Source organism: Micropterus dolomieu, linkage group LG20 (assembly GCF_021292245.1).
Source record: "Micropterus dolomieu isolate WLL.071019.BEF.003 ecotype Adirondacks linkage group LG20, ASM2129224v1, whole genome shotgun sequence".
NCBI classification, from domain to species: domain Eukaryota; kingdom Metazoa; phylum Chordata; class Actinopteri; order Centrarchiformes; family Centrarchidae; genus Micropterus; species Micropterus dolomieu.
The window spans coordinates 16,770,413-16,794,570 of record NC_060169.1 but is presented as its reverse complement, the minus strand read 5'-3'; the positions used below and the strand labels follow the sequence as shown (position 1 = coordinate 16,794,570).

Sequence of the window (24,158 nt, the reverse complement as noted above, 5' to 3'; positions counted from 1 at the left end):
AGAGAGAAAACAGAGGCAATTGAAAGGACATGCAGAAAAAACAACAACAGAGAAACACAGAAGAAAAAGCAAAGAAACCCATATAAATTGAGGTGGCCTTAACAAAAATTAGTTATTCTCCCTCTAAACATGTCCAAAGTCATTTAAATTACTTCTTACTAAGTATGCTGCACCGTGAATTCAAGAGGCCATAAAAACAGTGACCTTAATAAATAAACATTTGTCCGCAACTAACCTTGTAACTCACGGTCACAAAATAACAACCTACATATTGTACACTATTCTGGCTTCTCTAACTTTCTTCTCTGCCTCTACCATGCTCTTTTCCTCTAACATAGCGTGCTGATCCAAAGACAACCGTCATTTCTTAAAGGGCAATTCCAAAAATGATTTTGCTTATTTCTTGCATCCCTTTACATCACCTGGCGATCAGTTATGGCATAATTATAAAACATATAGCACAATTTTACATCTTTATTTTGTGGATTAGTGGGTGTTACGTTGTTTTGAATGACAAGGTGAGTGAAAAGAAATTAAGAAAAAACTCTTTTAGCATTTCTGAAACGTGTCCATATAAAACAGCGCCCAAAACCTCTTTTGTACATAAAGGTTTAAATCCTGCAATGTTGAGCCAGATACCACGACAAAACTCAATACAAATGTTGAATTATGTAGAAACAAATATCAATAGGATCAAAAGATTAAAAAATTGTGCATCTTATAGTATTTTTTTTTAATGATCAGTTTCTCCTCAGTTTTCTTCTCATCATCTTCCTCTCATCGCATCTATTTTCCCAGCCTGCATGCACTTTCTGTATAGTGCATTCCTTCCTTAACAAGACGCTGTTTGTTGATGCAATATCGACAACAGGAGGAACACATTAGCACTTGAGAGACAGCGGACCACTGGGGAAGTGTAAACAGTAACAACATGAGGCTCATCGATAAGGTGAATAGATTTGTATAGATGACCAAAAAAGACACACACACTCCAACCGGAGGGCTCGGAAGTCATTACAACCTACACCAGCTCTATTGATCTGAAATGTGAGCGGGGTGGCTCAGTTGCCACACTGCGCGACAGCCATGGACACACGTAGAGGGTGAAGCTGCTGCATTTGGTTGTTCATACCCCGCCGATCATAAATGCATATATACCGTATATAATATATATATATATATATATATATTCCCACTCCCCACTGCCCCCTCTCCGGTGCAACAAGTGACGTGTTTGGTCAAATAATATTCATCAGGACATGAGACGATGGGCTATGCCACCTCCCTCTATACGTGCAGTAGCCTTATCTGAATGATGATTCACATAGGCAGGGAGTTCGCTGGCCTGGAGACACTGTTAATGGGAAGACATGCAAAAGTACAGGGGTGTAGAGCAGTGTGTGAGGATGTGTGCGAGCGTCTATGTTTGTGGTCAGGAGGGGAGGGGTGCGTTTATGTGAGGCTGCTTTGTGGAGCACATCATCTGCAATCCATCATTCAAGTCAAGTGGAGGAGGAGAGCTCTTTGTGCTCGGTATCTCAAACAATCACTAGCCTTAGCACACCAGCAGCTGACCTACTCAGTAGTGGATAATCCGAAAATCGTAAAAACTTTGTTAAGTGTGGGGTGAAAGAATATTTCTTTTGAACCCTGGATGGGTTAAGGTTATTTAATCATGTGTTACTGTTACATTTTGTCTAATTGCCTATGTTGGTATTATCAAGAAAGTTGAATCAAGTCTATAGAGAGTGCCAGTATGGGAACTATTGTTTTATTGTTTAAGTGATTGAAAATGCATTTTTTCAACTATTATGCCTACTGTATATGTATTCTCAAGCTGAATCTCTGTTTAGAAATTAGTATTTTGACAACATTTCCATGTCCAGCTGTTGAAGCATTTTTATACCTCCCCCATGGTGATAGTAACTACCGATCTCTGTTTTGTTGCCATGAATCTAGAAACAAAAGATCCAAATAGAGGGGAATAACCTTACAACAGTCCCTACATGTTACTGCAACTGTGCAGTTCATGTACATATGCTGTGATGATGCACACATGCAATTAAATCTAGTTAGATAATTTCATGAATGCACACTGGACAAATTAAATACAATTGTTTGTTTTTAATGAAAGGTTTTTGACCTTCTGCAGTTACTAGGTATTCACAATATAAACAATACACTTGCTCAAATATATGATAATATTCAGATGTTATATCAACACCTCTTCTGTCAGTGGTGCTGAAATCTGTTATTTTTTCATTTAACAAACACAAACAAAAATATGCACACTAACACGCAATGACAAACAGACAATAAATTTTTTTTAAAAGCCTTCAAAAACTCACTATGCAGCATACTCACAAAGGTTAAAGTGTGCCTGAGAGAAGACAATGTGACCTACTGATGGTGGACACATCAACATGACTAGCTATTTATGTGCATAATGTAGTAAAATCAGTCACATCTGACAAATACATCAACATCACAAACTATACCCTGAAAAATTATGATAATTTGAATCACTATCTCTGGCACAGCCTCAACAAAGGGTTTTAAAGTTTTGCAAGGGTATTATTTATTTCAAGGCTAGAGCAGAGGATTGAATTACATTTTACAGATAAGGGAAGTTGTTCCATCCCCTGTACATACAGTCTAAACTACTGCAGTCTTATTCAACAGCCCTCCAATAAACCCTACCTTCATGAAGACAGAATCCTTTTGGAGGCTGAAGTTTGTGGTGCTGTTGACTTGTATTGCATTATACGGTGCTTTCCTTAAGCTGTCTAATGTTTTGTCCACCCTCATTGAAATAACGGGGGTTGACAAAGCATTAGAAAAACCTTTCAGCACAATACAATTCAACAGCGCTACAAACAAAATAATTAAGTACATTTACTCAAGGGCTGTACTTCATAACAATTTGAGGCACTTTACACAAGTATTTCCATTTTATACTCCTCCACTGCATGTCAGAAAAATGAGCTCCACCTGAACCAACAACAGCAATGAAACGCAACTTAAATATTAATACATGAGTAATAATACCGCTCCAATAACATGATATACTAATACTCACAGGGGCTATTTATCTGCACATAGAGTACTTCATTGTGCAAGTAATATACTTGCATAGTAATACTAAAGTAATACTTCCATACTTTTACTTTACAATGTGTTTTGCATGCAGGACTTTTACTTGAAATGGAATATTTTTTTTACATTGGAATATTTCTACTTTTACTTATAGAAATAAAGGATCAGAATAGTTCCAACTTCCAACACACACTGCCACAAACCGCAGTACAGCCTACAAAATGACAATAAAACTGAATTAACACATCCTAAAACAGTTTCTACAAAAAGCGATGTATTGGATTTATCGCAGGACTGTTGTATCAAACTGAAATACGTTGGTGTATCTGATAACAAGAGCGGCATTCATTCAAAATTTACATATTGTCTCCTGTCAACCTTTCCTTATGCAACATTTTACTTCATGTAGAAAACTTCATGACACTCACAAAAACGACTTGACGTCCAGCCCTCTGTTGCGGATCTGCTCCACCATGTGATCCCAGCTGCCAGGATTTGACCTTGATCGGCCTGCACCGGTTCCTCTGTACCGGGAGGCTCCAGCCGGACTCCCCCGGACCCCGCGCGGGCCCCCACGGTGGCCCCCGCCGCCTGGGCCTGTGTGCAGCTGGCCCAAGCTTTGTGAGGTGACCGGGGGGTCGTTGGGACCCGGAGGGGGCTGGTGAGTGAGGGGCTGTTGGAGGCTCTGCTGCCGGACCAGGGGCCGAGGACGCGCCACGGCTGAGGACGGGATGTGCTCCAGGGTGGAAGCAGACGAGAGGGAAGCATCCCCGAAACTGAACAGACACATGGGAGCGCCGAGGAAAGAGATGGATATCACAAGGAAGACATCGGAGTTAGAGATAACACGAGGGAAACAGGACAGGGCAGGTTGTTTTGAAAGGATTTAGAAAAGATGAAAGTATAAAAAATAATTGGTAACACATGATCATGTTGATATCAAAAGGAAGGCGCAGATGATAAAAATGGCAAAAACATATATAGATGCAGCACAGATCGAAATATGGGAACACAGAGTTTGCAGTGAATATCAAAGGGAGAGAGGATCAAGAGTGAGGAAACAACAAAGAAGATCAGTGAAAGGGGGAGAGAGGATGGAGAGAAAGAAGAACAGAGTTGTCAGAAAGCTTTAGGTTACTGTTAAACATCTGTATGAAAACAACTGTGCAAATTTTTGAGCTTATGCTGGATGACAGTGTATGAGTGCATGGATGGGCTGGCATGCATTGTGTAAACTTGAAATTCTTCTTCTCCAAAGTGGTGTCAAAACAGACCTCTGCCTAAGTGGAATTCAGTTCAAGCTGAAGTTAAAGTATCATTGCCACTTAACTTGAGCCTCCGTTCTGTATGTTACCTCTCTCCCTAATTAGCCTTGACCTACTTCTACCTTCTTGCCTTGCTCCCTTTCACATCCATCTTTGTATAAGGTCCTATCTGCTCATGCTATGATTTCCCTTCCCACTCTTCCTTTTACCTTTGTGCTCCTGAGCTCAGCTGCTCTCCATCTCCTCTGTCCATTCATCTTTTCTACAGCCTCAGTCCTCACATCAATCTATCGCCACAGCACCTCCAATCCCTGTTCTTTTCTGTCTCTCTCTTTAATTACCGGGCTGCTACTCTAACAATCATGTAATAGTGCTTCACCCCTTATCCTCCCTTCAATCACTGCCCTGCCTGATAACTGTAAGCTTGTGCTAAACAGCCCCGTCTGAAGCTAATGCTGTGAGGGAGGATTTACTGCATGGGCTTGAGTTGCTTTAGCGGCACTCTTCAGTATTAACTTGGCTCTAACTCTGCTGGAGAGTCAAGAGACAAGCCCCCTGAGGAGCAGAGCAACGCTGGATCAAGTAAATACAAGACAGAGCTCATATACATGCGCTCATGCACACACACTTTCTCTCATACACACGCACACTTTCATATTGCACACCATTAGGTCTTTCCTGAGGATAGGCTTTGATGTGAATGTTTATTTACTTGTGCATAATAATTTAACTGAATAAATGTGAATTAATGTATAAAAGCCAATTTCTGTTGAGCAGAAGTGTTATAGAGTTTTGAAGTGGGAGGAGATATTATGGGCATTTAGGGTTCCAGAAGGAAAAGTCTGGTTTATTTTCTATACAGACAACGTTAGGCAATATTTAGTTGGATCACTTCCAAGGCTTGCATGAAAGTCCAATTTGAATCATCAGTACAAAAGATGAGCAACTGCATTCATTCTGGTTCTTTGATTTAAAAAAAAGTCAAAGGTACATGCAAGTGTACATAAAAACATAACTAGAGAAGTTAAGTGTGACTCATATGGTGCAAGAAATATCCAATAAAGGAGCTTTAAACTATGTACAGCAAGTGGAAGCTAGGACTACACTTGTTGTAATCTTCAGTTTAAACCAGTAACGTTTTTGGTTCCTTTTGGATGACAAGGCACGTTGTTTTTTTACCAAAAGTAACAACAAAGTGTTTTTCATTGTGTTTGTTTCAGCTCTGATTTGCGCCTCTGACTGGTTTCTTCTCCACAGCAACTGCAGTTGAGACTTATGTATTCTACTGTTTTGAGCCTTTTCCTCCAAATGATGAGTCGCTCCTCTGGTGAAATCACAACACTTGTCATGTGTCACAAGGACTGGTGGACTATTACAATTACTGTTGTAATTTGAACATCTGAGCATATAAACCAAACACTGCAGCTATGGTAGAGTCTGTAGATATGAAGAATAAATAAAAAGGTCCAGTAACACATGTGGAAAGCAATATATTGCACGTACCAATTTGTTTATAAATGACATGATAAATTACTACATCTGGCTGCCAGTCCGTGTGCTAATTAATGCTGCCAGTTTGTTCGGTGTCATAAATTTGGCCAAAAATTCCAAGGCTGTACAACACAGCCATAGTACACACATACACAAAGTGATTTCCTCGATTTGTTGTATCTACTTGTGCTTTCAGGTACTGTACGTCTTTATTGTCTTCAGTCTTCTGTATCTGCCTGTACAGCACCAGTCATTCATATTCCCTGAGCATGAGCGCTCTTCATCTGCTGTATCCTATTACTTAGACGGTTTATTTCTTCTTGCTTGAAAGTCAATTAGGATGACTATAAACCTTGAATGATTTTGTAATTAAGGAAAATTGAGGAGGGTGAAAAACAAGGAGAAAGAGTAGGAGCAAGAAAACCAACAACAGTGAAGAGTGAAGGGGAAAAGCCGAGAGGGGGAGAGTTAAATGCCCAAAAATAGAAGCCAATTCCAGGGAGAAATGGAAATACAGGTAGATCTGAAAGGAGGAGTAAAAGGGGAGCAAAACAGAAGAGTGACATCATTATAAGGTTAACTTAAACATTTGTGAAAATCTGTCAAACATGCCCAATGATTAATTTTGGGCACACATTCAGCTTAGCTCTCTTGTTCCTAACCAATTTACTGTATGATAACAAGGACATACAATTTATAAATACAAAGTTGGTTATGAATGAGTTAATGAATGGGAGGGTGACTTTAACTGTGAACCCACCAGGTGCAACTACATGTTACATTTGTTTATTAATCTATCCAACTATTTGTAACTGTAACTGTTTAGGCAATACAGTACAAAAGGGTCTGATGATCTGCGCTGTGATTTACATATAGAGACCTTATATTTATTATTTTCATTAGTCTCTTCAACATGCTGGTATTTTACAAAAACATTGAGCTTTCGCCAACCAACCACTATTTGTATAGCATTTCTATACAAATACAGAACATTTATACAGTTGCTAATGGCATGTAGGCTCTGACCTTATCACTGTTTGTGAGCACATATGTTTACTGCTCAGCATAGCTGGAAGTGATGATAACAAACCCGTGGGTTCTTTTCCCATGATAAATGTTTGTCTTCAGCCACTTGTTTACTTCAGCCATTTTGCACTGGGAACGTGGTGTTACTGTGTGAAGTGAGTGCTTGGATCAGCTGCTTAGAGTTTTTGTGACAATAGCTGGGCTAAACCATATGAACTGAATGCAAACAATCACTCTGTATTACATTTTTCAGGAGGGGTGACAAGTACACACAGTTTCTTTTAAGGGGACACAAGCTATAATGGTTTGGAGGCACTGGACTATGGAGTATGAACAGTATCCATTTCAAGGAATCATTTGGGTTAATTAGATGAAAGATCACTTCATGAAGCTTTAAACTACCTGCAATATAGTGAAATGTGTGTGGTTACCCACAATTCTTGCCAATACTTAATCTTGGTTTTTGCTTTGGTAATGTCTCATCATGTTTATAGAGTTGTGAAGTGGGAGGAGTCACTGGTTTGGAAGTGTTTTTCCCCGTTCCATATTCATTTAAATTACATCGTCAATGTTACCTAAACGCACAACATGTTTATATGTACCCAGGCAAAGTTTTGCAGCGAGTAGTATGTTAGCGAGTTAAAAGGAAGCAGGAGGACATATTTCTTCTCTCTTCTCTTCCTGTTAGACAGGTATGTAACATGTTATATGTACAGTCCATTGAAGTCTATGTCAAGGTGAACATTATAACTCCCCCTGCAATATAACTGGCTTATAATGAACACTTTATGGTGGCCTTGTTACCGAGCTACATCTTGCTGTTGGTTTATTCTTCTGAAGACGTAAGATTAGTAGAGGATGCTGATAACTGATAACTTTAGCTTTCTCAATAAAATTACTATTACCGAGCAACCAAATCTGTTAGCTTACATGTGGCCTAGGTGTATGAACGGAACTAAAACAAAGTTTTAGTACTTCGTTTCACTATCGTTATATTATTTTTTATCCATACATGCCAACCCATGTGATTTTCACGGGAGACTAACGTTTTTCATTGCCCTCTCCCGGTTTCTTCCCGGGTTCACAACGCTCCTGATTTTGGAGGTCTGAAGGTTGGCAAATATGGGTTTATGTCATGGCCACCAGCTTTGATTTTAACTGATGCTGATGATTCAACCCAAATATATCTGCCCCTCAAAAGAGGTGATAACAACTCCCTTGTACCTCTACTAGAGTGTAAAAGATATTAAGGCCTGGATGGCTTCTAACTTTTTAAATCTAAATGAAGATAAACTGAGGTCATTGTGTTTGGACCCATTCGGGCCAGTGATATCCTTCCTGTTGACCTGGGCTACCTGCAACAATATGCGAAACCCATAGTGACAAATCTGGGTGTCAAAATAGACAGTGGTTTTAAACTTGACAGATAAAAATATAAAACAGATAAATAATGTTGTTAAATTCAGTTTTTATCACTTGAGGCTTATATCTAAATTCAACCCTGTTTTATCTCGTAAGCACTATGAGCATGTGATTCATGCTTTTATCTCAATTCGTCTGGACTAATGTAATGCACTTTACATTGGCGTTAACCAAACCTCTCTCTCACGCTTAAAAATACAAAACTCGGCTGCTCATGTTTTAAACTGAACTCGCAAGCATGAACACATTACACCAGTCCCGGCCTCGCTACACTGGCTCCTGGTCCATTTTAGAATACATTTTAAGATCCTATTGTTTGTTTTCAAATCACTGAATGGGTTGGCACCTTGCTACATCTCAGACCTCTTACAAGTCTACACCCTCTCACAGTCACTCCAAAAACCAGGTTAAAAACCAGGGGCGACCGCGCTTTTTCAGCAGCAGCCCCTAAACTGTGGAATGAGCTACCTACACAGGTCAAATTGCCCCGACCCTCGAAAGTTTTAAATCCAGTCTTAAAACTCACTTGTATTCCCTGGCTTTTAACCCAGCATGAGAACTGTGTGGTCTTATGTTGTTATTATGTGTTCTGTGCTTTATATGTGTTTTTATTTTTATTGTCCAGCACTTTGTAAACCATGTTTTTTAAAATGTGCTATATAAATAAAATGGATTGAATTGGATTAGAAGACAGAAAGTCTATGTGATTGCCTTTTGCAACTTCATTGTACCAACCGAATTTCAAAAACAACTCACCTTCTCAGCTGTTTGCAGGTTGCTACACAGTGAATTTGGGTTAAAATTAAGCTGCACTGAGCTTTGTTAAAGGAAAGGATTTCATTTGTATCACTGGCCTAATAAAACTGCCCTCCTGCTGTTTATTCAACAACCCACTCTGAATTTAAAAAGCTCCTACTTCAAGTGAGCACACCATGTTTGAAGATTTTCAGCATCTGTTTTGTTTAAAGGTCTCAAAACTGTCACAGCCTTCAGTAAATTGGAGCCTGCAGTGGAACAGCATGACTGTGTGGATTCACTTTGTCTGAGGCTGTCCTGACATAGGCTGGTGGAAGGTTGGCAGCTGATATAAAAATGGTACTTGTTTAAGACTGACGGAGCTCTCTGTAGTTAAGAGACTTCAACCAGAAGTTACTGATGCATCACGGGTACAAAGCAGCTAGCTTCGCTTCCAGGCCTGCCTTACAGTATCTTCGTCTGCATGGTGTCAAAAATACCTTCAGTTGATGTCCATTTTTGAGTGTTCATGCAACAATGCCATTCACAATGTTTTTACAAACTCACACTCTTCCTTGATATTCAGACCATGCTGTTGCAGTGCCCACTGTAGCCCCACATGTGTGCCCCCTTTCACCATGCACCACTCACTTGCTAAACCGCAGGCCTCCGGCATGCATGTGGCTCTGGATCGTCTGCCAGCGCCCGGCCTTGCTGCCCCCCGTCACCATGCTCCGAACGCTGTCACTGCGACTGGGCCCCGCCCCAGTCCCAGAGCAAGCACCACCCCCACTGTCACTGGCCCCCGGCGAGGGTCCAGCACCGCCCTGCCCACCCTTATCCACAGCCCCACTGGGAGGAACAGTGGGGTGGATGGGGGACAAATAAACACGAACAGACAGAAAGAAAGGACCAGGAGAGGATACAAAGAAGAGAGAGAGAAACGGACAGACGAGAGACAGACGTACAGAGCCGGAGAGCAAAAGAATTATCAGTAAAGTTAATCAAATCGGTGAGTGAGACACTTTGTGAGCTTTCAATCCAGCTACAAGCGTCCAGTATACAACACAAACCTGGAGCAGCTGCCACTGGTCAGGCAGACAGTCAGGAAAAAAAAGCAGTGAAGAGGTCTGAGCTGAGATTTATTGTGTAACCCAGTAAGTACATTGGAGAACACAGTTGTTGTTTTTTCTGTGGTCACTTAGATAAAAACATATCTTCCAAAGTACAACAGTCCTGTTCAAAACTGCACAGAATTGATAGCCAACTGATTACTTTACTATTACAATTCACAATTCACTTAAAATACTAGCAAAGTAAAGAGTTTGAAACCATTACTTATGGAGACCTATTTCTTATTGCAGCTACTCGGGCAACTAAAACCAGTTTTTCGAAACATTTGAGGTGAGAAATAGGCCACAGAATTTCATGAGTATGGAGATGCAGCAGGTCTACTCCATTTCACTCCACACAGGGGACAGCAATGACCAATCTGCTGGCTCTGTGAATTGGCTATAATAGCTGAGTAATGATGCAGATGCATCATCTTCAGATTTTTAAAACTGCAGATGAACAGAACACTAATGTCTTTGTAGTCTCACAGCAACTCACCTGCAGCTAAGGATGAAAACAAAAGCTCTTCTTCTAATGAGTTTGTGCAAAACGTTTCCATAGTAAAATCACATAACTCATTTCTCATCATGCCACCTAACCCACCCCAGCTGACCACGACTCAGACGTCACAGAGACGAGTACAGACAGAACGTTGACCTTTCACTGAGTGAGGACAAACCACACAACACACAGCTGCACACAAAGTGTACAACAACATTTAGACATTAAGTGTAGGCTGAAGGTTAAATGCATGATTTCTCACAGAACAATGAGATATGTTCTGGCTTAATAAAATTGTATTTTATTACATTTCATTTTATTTATCAAATTATATTCTCTGTCAGTTTTAATTACTCTATAAACTGTGTTTTTAAATGTTGTCATTTCATTTATTCACCTTATGTAAAGCACATTGAACTGCCTTTGAGTTTGAAAGGTGATAAACAAACAAACTTGCCTTGTCTGCCTAAAAGCATCATCATTTCGACGGTAAGGAGTAAGAAATAGTAAATACTCACTGATCTGCTATCACAAATGCCACTATCATCAGCCTATTAAATCCCACTCAAATCTAAATTATTATCTCAAGAACATAATGCAATGCCATCCCAACAATCGCTGCTGATTTTAACAATAGTTTCAACATCACTGCACTGATACAGAGTAATTGATAATTCAAGAGTCAAGTGAGTTGTAATTAGAGAGGATACGAATGAACAGGTTCACTTAATGCCTCAGTGACGTGTGTGATGCATCTAAATGATGGATTGGAGCTTGATATGCAACAGATGTTTTACCATCCAAACACTTAATTGCTGTACTGTACACGACGGAGGCTGTGTCACTATTTTTGGAAAAGGGCTCAGTAGACCAGACTCAGGAGGGCTATCAGGCAGCCATAAAGCACTTACAGTACTATGAGTGATAGTGGGAGTAGTGACAACAAATGAGCAGAAAACACAGAGCAAGTGGAGGAAGAGGTGAGAGGAGTAAAAACACATAACGACTTCACACACGCAAAAAAACAACACAACAGTGAAAAAAGTAGAACAGAAACCACCCCATTAAAAGAACACTTGAACATTTTGGGAAATACGGTTATTCGTTTTCTGGCAGAGAATTAAAAGAGAAAGTCAATACCACTCTTATATTTGTCTGTTAAATATGAATATGATAAGAACAGACAGTTAGCTTAGCTGTGCTTAGCTTGGCACAAAGATTGGAAACATAAGGAAACAGCTAATCGAAATTAATACTGTTGACTAATAACTCTTAATCTCACATTTATCTTGTTTGTTTAATGGTGTCAGAAATAAGTGTAGAAACAACAATTCGCTATTTTTCCAGGGTTGGAATGGTTATGTGCTGGACTACTTCTTAGTCAGAGAGGCGCAGTGAGTTTCTGAAGTCTATGCTAGTTGCTCCCGGGCTGGCAACAACAGCAAATTGTCATTTTTGTTTTTTGTATGGATTAAACAAACCAGGTATAACATGTCAATCACTGAGCTTCAGAAGTGCTGGTGGGCTGATTTTATTACCTTTGGACAGAGGCAGACTATCTGTTTCCCAGTCTCCAATCTTTATACTAAGCTATGCTAAGCAAACTGTCTCTTGGCCGTAGCCTGGTATTTAACCAAAGTCGTTATAGGCAAGTCCCGTCACTAGGTAGCCACCTTGGTAAAGCCAAGACTAACAAGACCAGGCCCCTATCTAAATGAATGGGGAGAGAGCCATAATTGCACTTTCACTGGTCACCAGGACATGAAAACTGCATGTATAGAATCACCAGTAAAATCGGATTAAAGACGCTGAAAATGTTTGATAATTTTGCCCCAAAATAAGGTTTAAAAAGCATTTTTCCCCCGGTTATACTTCTACTACACCTGCGTGGTAATAGTGACACATGCGTGGTAGGCCCTTACGACAGTGGAAACACACGATTGGCTTAATATGTTTCCCGATTTGGCACATTCTTTATGTGGTGTGTCTCCTCTTAAAACCTCTCTGATTTAACTACACGGAGTGAGAAACAGAGAGTGGTGGTGACATCTAAGCAAATAAGCATACTTCCCGAAATGTCAAACCTTTCCTTTAAACCGACCCATTCAAAGGTTTAAATAAACAAAATATATAAAAATCAACAACAGTCAACCCTCTGTGGAAACCCTATTGGCTTAGGTAAGTATACGTTTATGTCAAGTCTGCTACAGTATCCTGAGGAGCAGATTTGAATGAGAATGAGTGAATGAGTTGGGGGAAAAGGTTCAGGTGAAACAGTGAGTTCTGCTCCCTGATGGGCTGTCCGTCTCCATGGTAACACTCTATGGGCTGCAGGTGAGAGGTAAAGAGGGTCTGATGAGGCTAGCAGGGCTGTAGGGAATGGGGCTATCAAACATTTCACTTGTACACCCGGTACACCGTGCGAAAGCAAAATAAAATGCTACTTCCCAGATTTTGTTCTATGTTGTGACTGTAACAACTAGATAGAACCCAACAGGAAAGTCTCCAACATACATTTGATTCTCTCTGGAAACTTCTATGTCATCAATGTGTTTGATTTAAAGCTTGCTTTCTGTTTTCAGATGGGATTCATCCAGTAATTTTGTATGGCTGCTGGCAGACAGAAACACTTACTTTCTGACTAAGAAGCGATCGTTTGGAAAATGGTTGTAATTTCTGTCAATGTTAGGGCCGTCCTCAGACTCACAGTAATATTGAGAGATGGTGCTGCACATCTCTATCAGGTGCTGCATGGCCAGCAGTGCATGCTAAACACCACCTCACTGTGGACATGCCTAAAAGCAAAAACATGAGGATTACCAGGGATGAGAGGAGACTTCTGTTTAAAGATGTGGCCAGACAGCGTTACAAAATGAGGATTTCTGTCCCCCTTTGGGCTATTAAATATGACCATATCACTGCTTAGAGTGATATATTGATCAACCATTGCCTTTGTGCCTTTTTTGTGGTATTTGTCAGGTACTTATTCACGCAAATAGCCAAACATTAGACTTTGTTAAAATGACCAATTTAGTGTGCAAAACAAATCTTTGCTGTGCTTATAATGTCCAATTTTTATTATGTTAACTACTCATACAGCTTTGTGGGAGTTTTCCAAGGTGCACACAAGCCCCTGTTCATTACAGCCCTGCCCAGATAGAGGGGTCCCTTACCAGCCATGACTGAGACTCACTTGGGCGTGAGGCGAGGGTCTCCGTAGGGAGCATAGGGAGACATGTTTAAGAGGAACTCCTTGGGCGGGTAGGAGCTCCACCTCTGTTGCACGTTGCTGCTGTCATTGTTATTCCAAAAGTCTCTGTCTAGATCACTGTGGCCAGAGAAAGAGATAGAGAGAGAAAGAGGTAAGAGCAGCACACAATCAAAGACAGTTATAAAGAAGAATAACACGACAGATGAGACAAGAGCAAAGTGAGAATAGTATCAAAAATCTAAAGGTCAGGGAGAGTGTTATAAATAGGGAAAAATTATAATGTCAGCACCTATAAATGCCCCGTTATTTAAACACATATACTGAATACATTTGTCCATAAAATATAAGGTGAGTGCAACATTACATTGACGGTTCTTCAGGATACAAGTTTAAGATAAGTCTGTTGTAATGTGCATGTCCAAAAAACCTGATAGCATGAAATGCTGGTGCATGATAAAACACCCAGAATGGAGAAACAAGGAGTGACCTGCACCCTTTATCACTCTGTCAGAGATGAGGAAACAAATAAAACACAGGAGGCAGAAAAGTCTGTATGAAACAAAAGGAACATGCTATTGTAAAAAACTCACATTGGATGTGAATTGAGAGAATACAATTTGGGAAGCAGCAAGTTAAATAGTGACACATGAGTAATATAAATCACAAATCATTAGCTGCTCCCTACTCAGCACTTCCGATCTTTGATAAAGATAATAACAACAATAAACAACATGAAGTTTCTCAATAGAAATATTACAGTCCAAAATATAACTATAACTACGCAAAAAAGCAGGCATTTTGTGTGGACTCTCATTTTGAGGTAAAGCTTATTAATCTGTAACCCACACATTGATTTATACAAACAGAATATACAAGTAACTTTCTTTCACTGTGTCCCATATAACACTGTCTTGAGGGCATCATTTCATGGTGGACAATTCAGACCAAGATTAGCTTTCCAATCAGAAATGGCTGTTAAAATGCGATACTATCACCACCTCACAGATCATTTCCATATGCCTTCATCTAAAACCTCCCTGACACTTACTTGATGGCTTTATTTTCCCCTCGACCTCGCACAGAATCTGGAGAGCTGGCAGCCTCCACCCCAGGCTTATTCCTCTTTCCCTGCATAGAGACAGAAGAGAAACAGAGACAAAGAGCGATGGGGGGGAAACATCTTAGAGTCATGTCTTGATTGTTGTTTACAAAAGCATTTTTGCAAGCGAAGTGCTCATTATAGAGGCTTCAGAAAGGCATCAGGTTCCAAACGTGTTGTAAAATAAGATAAACGGGGGAAAAGCAATGATTGGTTTGATGCCAGGACAGCCAGCTTCTGAGGATCAAAATGTGATGAGGGGCCACTTAACTACAATGAGATGATGAAAAACACACTCTCCCATGCATTGACATGCACGGACATGTCTTCACACACAAACAAATGAGATGCACATGCTTATTACACAGCGTGTGCTGAGTATGCTTTACATCAGACACAGAATGAAAGTAAGATACTATGATACTTATCTACACTTGACTTTGTATACATACAATAATAATTTAAAACTGGAGGACATGTAGCTACTAAAACTAAACATTTATTAAAACTGAACGTTTAGAACCTTTTCTATCACAGTGGTGGAACAGGAGCTGCCATAGCATGGTTTATAGCTGTAAAGAAAAAAGCTATATTTATATTTGTTCATTAATGAGTTACAGCATAGCTAAAGAGAGCACAGAGCTGCTGATGTGCTTCTCCTTAAAAATGTAGCTACATGTTGGAGCTACAGTATGCTATTTCTGCTGCTAGGGGTCTCTCACATCAAAACTATAACAACAGACATAGTTTGATGACGTCTTGAAGTAGCGCGGGATCATGGGAATTGTTGTCTTCATTGTCAAACAACCCCCACTGCAGATGAAAATCTATCTGACGTTCAATCGTTGTAATCATGTTCATGGACGACGTAAAGTATCAAAGTTTTATTCACGTTGCGTTTAGTCACATTAGCTGACTTCTTTCCTCACTGTCTGACGTATCATGTGTTGCCCCAGAAGTTTTGGCAACCAGAGGGGGTAAAGGTCATATGATGACACGGACAGGCGGCCAAATGAAATGCGCCATTCCCCTGAATAAACTTACGGACTGCTCTGGGTTTGAGCATTGTTGGAAACATTTGGAATAATGTAAGTACACAACTCAACAACATATTTAACATAGGTCAAGATGTTTTTAGACATTTTAATGTGGAAATGGTACATATTATACAAAGGCCACAAGAACAGTGTTCAGTCAGCTTAGGCTGCTTGTGTTTTCTCCTTCACGTTTCCAACGCTGGAGGAGATTATGAACAAAACTCTAAAGAAATTGAAGATCTCAGTCTTCTTTTCAGTGACACACCTTGCACCTTCACTGCAAATCTTCTGCTCACCACAATCATTGCTCTCTATCACAGGGAACAAAAAAGCGTAAATACAATTGCTGTGGGGGTTAAGCAGGACACAGCACAGATACATCTGTCTAGTGTTGCGATGTTGTTATCAACAGGTGAAATCTGACATTGAACTATATATTACAACGTTGTGGATATCAACAGTGGGGCTGCCATTAAACCCAGGCGTCAAGCATAAATCCGGCTTAAGGAAAGTGGAAAAATTACATCCCAGATATGGTAAAAATGCATACTGGGGAAAAAAAACCCAAATGAATTCTTCTCAAAGCTGCTCTTTTAGAGTGAGAAAAATCAAGATAGGCAGCAATAATGCATTCTAATGCAATATATTATACAGCTTATTTTACTCACTCTGCAATTTTTTACCACTTAATGGATAGTGCTTTCAGCAGAGCAATACACTGTACAGTAGTTACAGTTATTGACCCCTATGTTTTATTGAACTCTATATTTATTGAACTCTGGAGGGTGATAACGCTGAGTTCTTTCCAGCTGAGTCACAAAGACCCTCTGCTCTTATGTAATGTTTTCCCATGGTGACCTCACAACTAGGACATGAAGAGCACATATGCCATAAAATGCCCACTAAATAGACAAGACCTCTCTTCATTCCTCAACTAGCTTTGAAACTAAATTAGACATACCAAGTGAAGTTTTCGCCATAATCAAGGATCCTCATCACCTTGGCTGAGTTTTAATCACATATGTCATGTTTTGACAAAATATGCAGTATTTTGCATGTGACTCCTCAACATTAGTTATCAATAAGAAAAATCACATACGGCCAGACAAATAAAAAATAGATTTAAAGCTGAAACTCAACATACAACATACATGCCAACGACTTTTACTGGAACACAATGTGCCTGGAAGACAAAAGGTATTTCAGTCTCATTATGATGACTCTTGAAATAATATATTTTAAGTCTTGCAGAAGAGTTGTGTGTTGGGTAATTATTTACTTTTTTTATTTAAGGTGTTGTTGGTTTCTTGCTTTTTATAGCAGTGAGTTACATCCAGAGAAGCCTGCTAGTCTTTTCTCTTCAAGAGCTGTTTGGTGTTAATGGTGTTTTCTGTTTCCCTCATACACTCGCAACCCTGCTCCTTCTGATTCTACAAGAACCGTCAAACATACTGGTATACTAATTCTTAACTTCATTCTTTGAAGTGTCAATTTAACTCCTTTCCTCTTCCTCAAAGCTGAGATTTCCTCAGCAACACACTCTGCAAACAGCTCAAGAGCAGGGAACAGTAGAAGGCATGATGATGCTAAATTAAAGTGATGCAATGTGCCATTGAATGTTAATTGTTAAACTAAATGTCACAGGAATAAGAAAATCCATCTTATCTTATCCTATGTTATTAGTGATAAGATAATTAATTTTATACTTATTATTTTATACATTCTTTCTGTTCTACAGTCTGCTATGAGTGTCTGATGATGTGTACAAGTTATGAGTGGCCATTTTATAAGAATCAACAATCCCGTTATTCTCACAAAACAGTGTAATGTGCACATCCTCTTTTCTTGCAGTGAAACTGGCTACGCCCCCGCATCAGGAACACTAAGTAGACAGTGGTGTGCAGTCACATCTTCTACTACAGTCGTCTCTTTCATGTCACTATAATCGCTATAACTGTTTCATATTCACACCTACAGGCTATTTTTCAGTTCACCTGACCTGCACGTCTTAATGTAGGACTGAAGAAACAGGAGATACCAATACACATACACAGATACAAATAGACAGAGAACATACAAATGTTAAAGCAGCATCTGAGTTATCTGGGTTAAAACCGAGGACCATCATGTTCAAAGTGACAGTGCCATTCTGACATCATGATTTGCTGAGCTGACTAGATTTATGTTCCTTCAATTATTTATGATAGCAAGAAGAGTCACAGAAGAGTGCCTGTCGCTGCGCACAGATTTGCTAATATAAACGTATAAACCCAATCACGAGATTATGACATCTTATAGGAGTACGAATGAAAACCATATTATATGACTGAGATCTTTATAGAACCCTTGACTCCACAGAAAGGTTCAACAAAAAAGCTGTAAAAAAAAAAAGGACACACATTAAAATGAGGTAAAACGCTGAAACAGAGGACATAAGAGGAGTTTTGGTAGAACCTTGTCTTCAGGCTCTGGGTGGAATGGTACTTAACATATGAATTTTTTTTAATGCAGCCTGATAAATAATTAAGAGCTGTCTGAAAAACCTTAGAACAGATGGTTCCAGACACTACACAGTTTCTACTTGCCTCACAACTAAACAGACAAAATAGGTCACTTGTCACTGTTGTCCACAATGACCCATATGACCGTCCCAAAAACAACTCATGCACATGTTTTCTGATCTACTACCTTTGTGGTAAAGGTTTGGTCAAGTTAAGGAAGCAAAAAATGTCACGTGTATTTGATGAGACCATCCACATTTTGTGAAAATAACAATGTCATGTTTTTTGCTAGAGGTTAGTAATTAATATCACCACCAGACAGACAGTCAGGAAGACCTGTAAATACTATAGGCTCTTTTAAGTGTTTCAACACACTACCAATGCTGTGTTTTTCCTGGTGAAGACAGTTTCTCTAGCTTCTATGACTTCTACCATTTTCAGTTTCAGCCATTTCCTTCTCATTGTTGTCTACTTGCATTTTTGAAAAAGGGAAAAAAATTTGTATTGCCAATGCTATTGTTTATTTTTACATGACTGAATTTCTTATCAGACTTTGATAGAAGATTTCTTTTTTTTTTTGGTTGAGAGATTTGCTGCTCAAGTTTAAACTTTATGATGAATGAAGTACTTGTTCTCAATAAAGGATTTTAAGCAGCGTGCAGCCTGGAGGCTTTCAGACACAGTGCTGAATGTTTATCTGAGCTACAGCTTTCAGTGTTCTGCAGACAGGTGGCCTCTTTATGTATTCAACTGTCTATCTATCTATCTCTAATGCATCCACAATCCACTCTATTATTTATCATGTCACATCTCATGTGTCCAGCTCAGCACAAACATTTTCAATAGAGAGCGAAGCTTGGGGCCTGCCCTAATCTGTACCTACATTCAGCCACTACACTGTAAACACACACATACTGTACAGTGCATACACACAGGTAAGAATAATATTAGATTTAGGGACTCAGAGAAGGAGAGATGTTCTAGCAGTCAAGAATATGCTATCAAGTGCAGCTCATCTATCATTAAACAGAATCATAAAATCTTGAGGAGGCTGGAGAGGAGAGGGTGGTACAATGTTGAGAGAGTGTGGGAGGATGTGAGAAACGGATGGGAAGATTGAGAGGATAGGGAGAAACAGATATACAACGGAATAGAGGGGCAAGTAAAAAACAGAAAGGGACAGGATAGAGCAGGGTTTAAAACAGAATCTAGAATAATGCAAGCGCCATAACGATGCCACATGAGTCGAATTGGAGATGTGAGAGGGACTGGGATTCCCTGCTCAGAGAAGTGTGGACCTGTTTCCCACTGGAGAGTCCCTACTAAGTCCTACAGTCATCATGTTTGTCACACAACTGGGTGTTAAACATGGACCACCATCACCTTCTTCTTCCTGCCTGTCTGTATACCTCTGTGGCTGCTTCTGCGTCTGCCTCTCACTTCCCTCCTCCTCCCACTCTCCTCCCCCTTCCACTCTCCTAAAACAGCCAATGGCACGAGACCAGTTTCAGACAGCTTCATCTGTCCTGGAGCAAATGGTTTTGTATGAATCTTTTTATTTTTGTGGTCAGAAATATAACATTCATATTTATGTGATTCATCTAAAGAAGTGATTTTTTCTTGAACATCTTAAACACACAAAACCTAACTTTACCAACCCTGTATCCTAGAAATCGTGTTTACATACCTAATTTATTTGCCCTATTCATTTTTGCACTAATGTAAATTCTGCCTGGATTATGTTTCCTGGGAACATTAGGCAACAAAAACACTTTGGGTAAGGTTGGAGAAAGATCATAGTTTCGGTTAATTGTTAATAAGTTAAATGAGTACGTAATCACCACAAGGGATGGGGGTATAATAAATGAAATATGGAAATTTATAATATTTGTAACGACTTTTCAACAAATATCTCCAAAAGCTCTTCCCCTCAACATTCAGTTCAGTTAAATCGACTCCAAAACACACTAGAAGCTCTCTGAACTCTTGATTCATGTTGATGTGCATGTCAAACACCAACAGTGACCACAAGTTTTTGGTCATTTGGTCCTTTAGGGGGTTCCAGGGGGTCCCCATCAAAAAGGGAAATAATTTATTTGCACTTATTTGCACAATTCCATCCACACAGTAACACAATGACAGAATGTGTGCCTGTTTTGGTCATTGGTTTTATACACTTTAATAAAAGATCTAAAAGCAAAACTCCTTAAAAATGGGGGTCTGGGGTCTAAGTCGTGTCCGTTTAGGGGTCCTTGGTGTGGAAACGTTTGAGAACCACGGTTATATGATAATATATGGTGGTAAATTTGACATCTTTGCATTTTGGACTATTGGTTGGACAAAACAAGAAATTTTTAAATGCTCTGGGAAATAGAGATTCATAAATAAAAGCTGACCTTTTACAGCCGAAACAAGAAAATAATCAGAAGATTGGTAAATGGTAAAAACAACCGATAGCTGCAGGCTTATTACCGATTTCTTCATATTCTCACCTGTGGCACAGTGCTTCTTTTTTTTTTTTTTACCTGTACGTGTTTATTTGTTTAACCTTTAGGAGTGTAACATGCAAAACAAACAAATGATAACAATATGGACGAGAAGAGAGAGACAAGAACAAGGCAAGGACAAGAGAAGAGAGGGACGATCCTGGAAGAAGAAATCAGTGACATTCTGACAAGGGCGTGGAGATAAAGTGACAGAAGGACGAATACAGACCAAACCATTCGGTACAAAAGGAGAAGGAGGGTGACACAAAAACAAAGACAGACATAGATAACACAAGGGTAAAAAAAGATAAGAAATGGGTTTGTTTGTCAGGTTCAGTGGGTTTTTGTTACTCCCAGGCAATGACAGCTGCTGTATGTTGATTTTAAGAAGCACTACTCACTCACTAGACTTTAGAAGTCTAGTGAGCGATTATAAATGTTACCCTAGAAAATAATGTCATTTAGCTTAGCTACTTTTGCTCTCAATAGCCTAGTTAACTCTCAGCTTGTATATGTTTGATCAGCAGCGGTGCTGCAGTCACTGCTCAAACAGAGAGACAGACAGAGATGAGAGAGTAGGACAAAGGGGTGGCAGGGAGCGCAGAAAGCAGGACATGCCAACAGATCAAAATGTATAGGAGGAATTACAGTTGCTCCAGGAGCAGCCAACAGCTCAGAGTGATGCTCATTAGCATATGAATCATTAGCATGGGCGCTGCAAGCTGGAGGCAAGCAGCCATGATGCACAAAGCACAGAGCGCACAAAGCCATGTTTATAGAGAGCACTACTAAGGTCTCTGATCATGTTTGCTGTCATGGCCAAATCTTCTCTGTGGCTGCTGCTACAGAGAGCACAGGAAACGAAACACCATTCAGCAACGGCAGATAGTAGGCTCACTGTATCACTGTATACATTAAATTCAAGGCACATTATCAATAAAAGAAAGCCTGACTTACAGAACTCAGTTTATCTTCATAGTGTTCAGTGTTGAAAAAGAGACTTTGGCTATGTTCAGACTGTAAGCCAAAGTGACCCAAATCTGATTTTTTTGCCCACATGTGACTCAGATCTGATCTTCTTATGACAGTGTGAACAGGCCAAATCACATGGAATGTGATCTTTTCCAGTTCGGATTTCGGCCACTTTCATATGTGGTCCAAATCCGATACAGATCGGATCTTTTTAAATGCAACCTCAGTCTGGACACTCAGTTCGGAATTGATGCGACTTTGACGTCACTCTAGGGCTGCTGTTGTCATAGTTCTGCGGTAGACGGAGCAGTGGTGAATGAAAAAGCTTCATAATAGCCATTATTATACATGTGGCTCTCTTCCTCCTCTACCTTGCTATCATCTGATCACAATTTCCCTTTCTTACACCTGAAATCAACCGGGCCGCGAGCTCTCTTCTGAGCATGTTGCTTAATTGTCTGAGCAGACACAGTCGGGAGAGAGAGAGAGAAGGAGTGAGTTGTGGGGCAGTTGCGTTGTACAGCACCAGAAACCGTAATGAAAAGAACAGAAAGTTGTGAACAGTTGTCATAATTCGGGGGAAATGTGACCCGTGAGCAGTGTTGTTACGTTACTTGTTACATTACTATATTACTTTCCAGTGTTTCCCACAGAATGACAGCGGGTAGGGGGGGTGTTAACATTTGACAGGTTTGTGTAGCGGTGTTCACGAGAGAGAGAGAGAGAGAGAAAGAATGAAAATCAACATGTGGCGGTCAGTGTTGATAATTATCCAAATTAGGCCTATAGGCTAATTATGGGAAACACTGCTTTCACTAACACCCCCCTTCATCCCCAAACAAAGCTGTCTCCTCGACTTTTTAGCTAATATCATATTCATAACTGCAGCAAGCAGTATGGTTTTTACAAAGCATATAGCCTATGCCTAACCTTAACGCCAGCGGCTGAAATTAAAAAATAAAGCAAGTAAATCCCGACTTTTAAACAGCTGTTTTTCTGAACATGTAGCCTGTTTCTAAGAGCAGTATTCAGTAGTTACAAAACGCTACGTTAAAGCCACTCTCCCGACGAGTCCAAGCATTAGTGACAGTAACGTTAGCTGCTGGAGTTTCTTTCTGTAAGTTTCACGTTGCTGTGCTGCTTCAGCAGATGCTTCAATGAATCAGATGTAGAAATGTTCGCGGTTGAAAGCATTTTGCTGGTTTACACTAGAGGACAATGTTCTTTGCATCAGACTGTGACACAATAATGGCAGTAGCTGACGTTACTTACAGCTGTGGAAAGAACGTCTCTCTCCCTCGTTCTCCATTCTTCCTTTAGTGTTTGGCTATAAGCCGACATGAACAACAAAGTCAGGTGCCGCTGAGCTGCAGCACAGTCGTGGATTCACGTCAAGGATGGTGTGTTCAGTAACGAGTAACGCAGCGTTACTTGCATTAGTAACTAGTAATAATAGTACTGTTTTTAGAAAAGTAATTACTTACACTACTTAGTTACTGGGAAAAGTAATATTTTTACAGTAGCCTACTAGTAACGTGTTACTGCCCAACACTGCCCGTGAGAGGACAATAAAAAGCCTGAACATAGCCTAAGTGAAAGAAGATGTGTTTTCATGAGTCATAGGACTGGGTGATTTTCAATACTTTTTTGGTACTAACTGTAATGTGTCTGTAGTATCAGAATCTTAAAAGTACAGAAAGTCTGACAGCGAATGTTTTATTTATTGTTTGATCAATAGATCCGGATTTAAATTACAAGTTTCTCTTTTTAGACTATATTTTATTTTTTGGGCAAAGTTATCTTTATGTTAGTTTAGATGTTATTTCATATTTTAGAGCTTGGTATATTTTGAGTGAAAATCATGTTTTGTTTTTCTACAAAACATGATTTTCATGTTTATGTTAAAGGCAACATTTATAGGATGGAACTAACTATTATTTTTATTGTTTATCTGACTGTTAATGTCTTGATTACTCAGTGACTCCTTCAATTAATTATTAGGTCTATACATGACTCTCATCACAATTTCCGCCATGGCTGAAATGGCTGAAAATAAAGTGTTATTTTGTCTGATCAACAGTGTAAAACACAAAGATAACATTTTACAATTCATTATTTAAGACGCTTGTTACAGAGTGCTTGGTATACTTAAATAATGAATCAATTATCAAAACAGTTACAATTTCTGTCAGTCGACTAATCA

At 39.6% G+C, this 24,158-nt stretch overlaps 1 protein-coding gene across 1 annotated transcript in view; it reads right to left on the bottom strand.

Moving 5' to 3' along the window:
* Positions 1 to 23,247, bottom strand: part of syt7b (synaptotagmin VIIb) — a 49,230-nt gene extending 25,983 nt beyond the window's left edge. Inside the window, exons 1-4 of the mRNA XM_046032834.1 lie at positions 23,228 to 23,247; positions 14,909 to 14,988; positions 13,843 to 13,977; positions 3,525 to 3,872 (exon numbers count right to left, since the gene is read on the bottom strand). Of these exons, the coding sequence (XP_045888790.1) occupies positions 3,525 to 3,872; positions 13,843 to 13,886 (392 nt within the window). The 5' untranslated portion in view covers positions 13,887 to 13,977; positions 14,909 to 14,988; positions 23,228 to 23,247. The remainder of the gene's footprint in view (positions 1 to 3,524; positions 3,873 to 13,842; positions 13,978 to 14,908; positions 14,989 to 23,227) is intronic.
* Between the last annotated feature and the right edge of the window lie 911 nt (positions 23,248 to 24,158).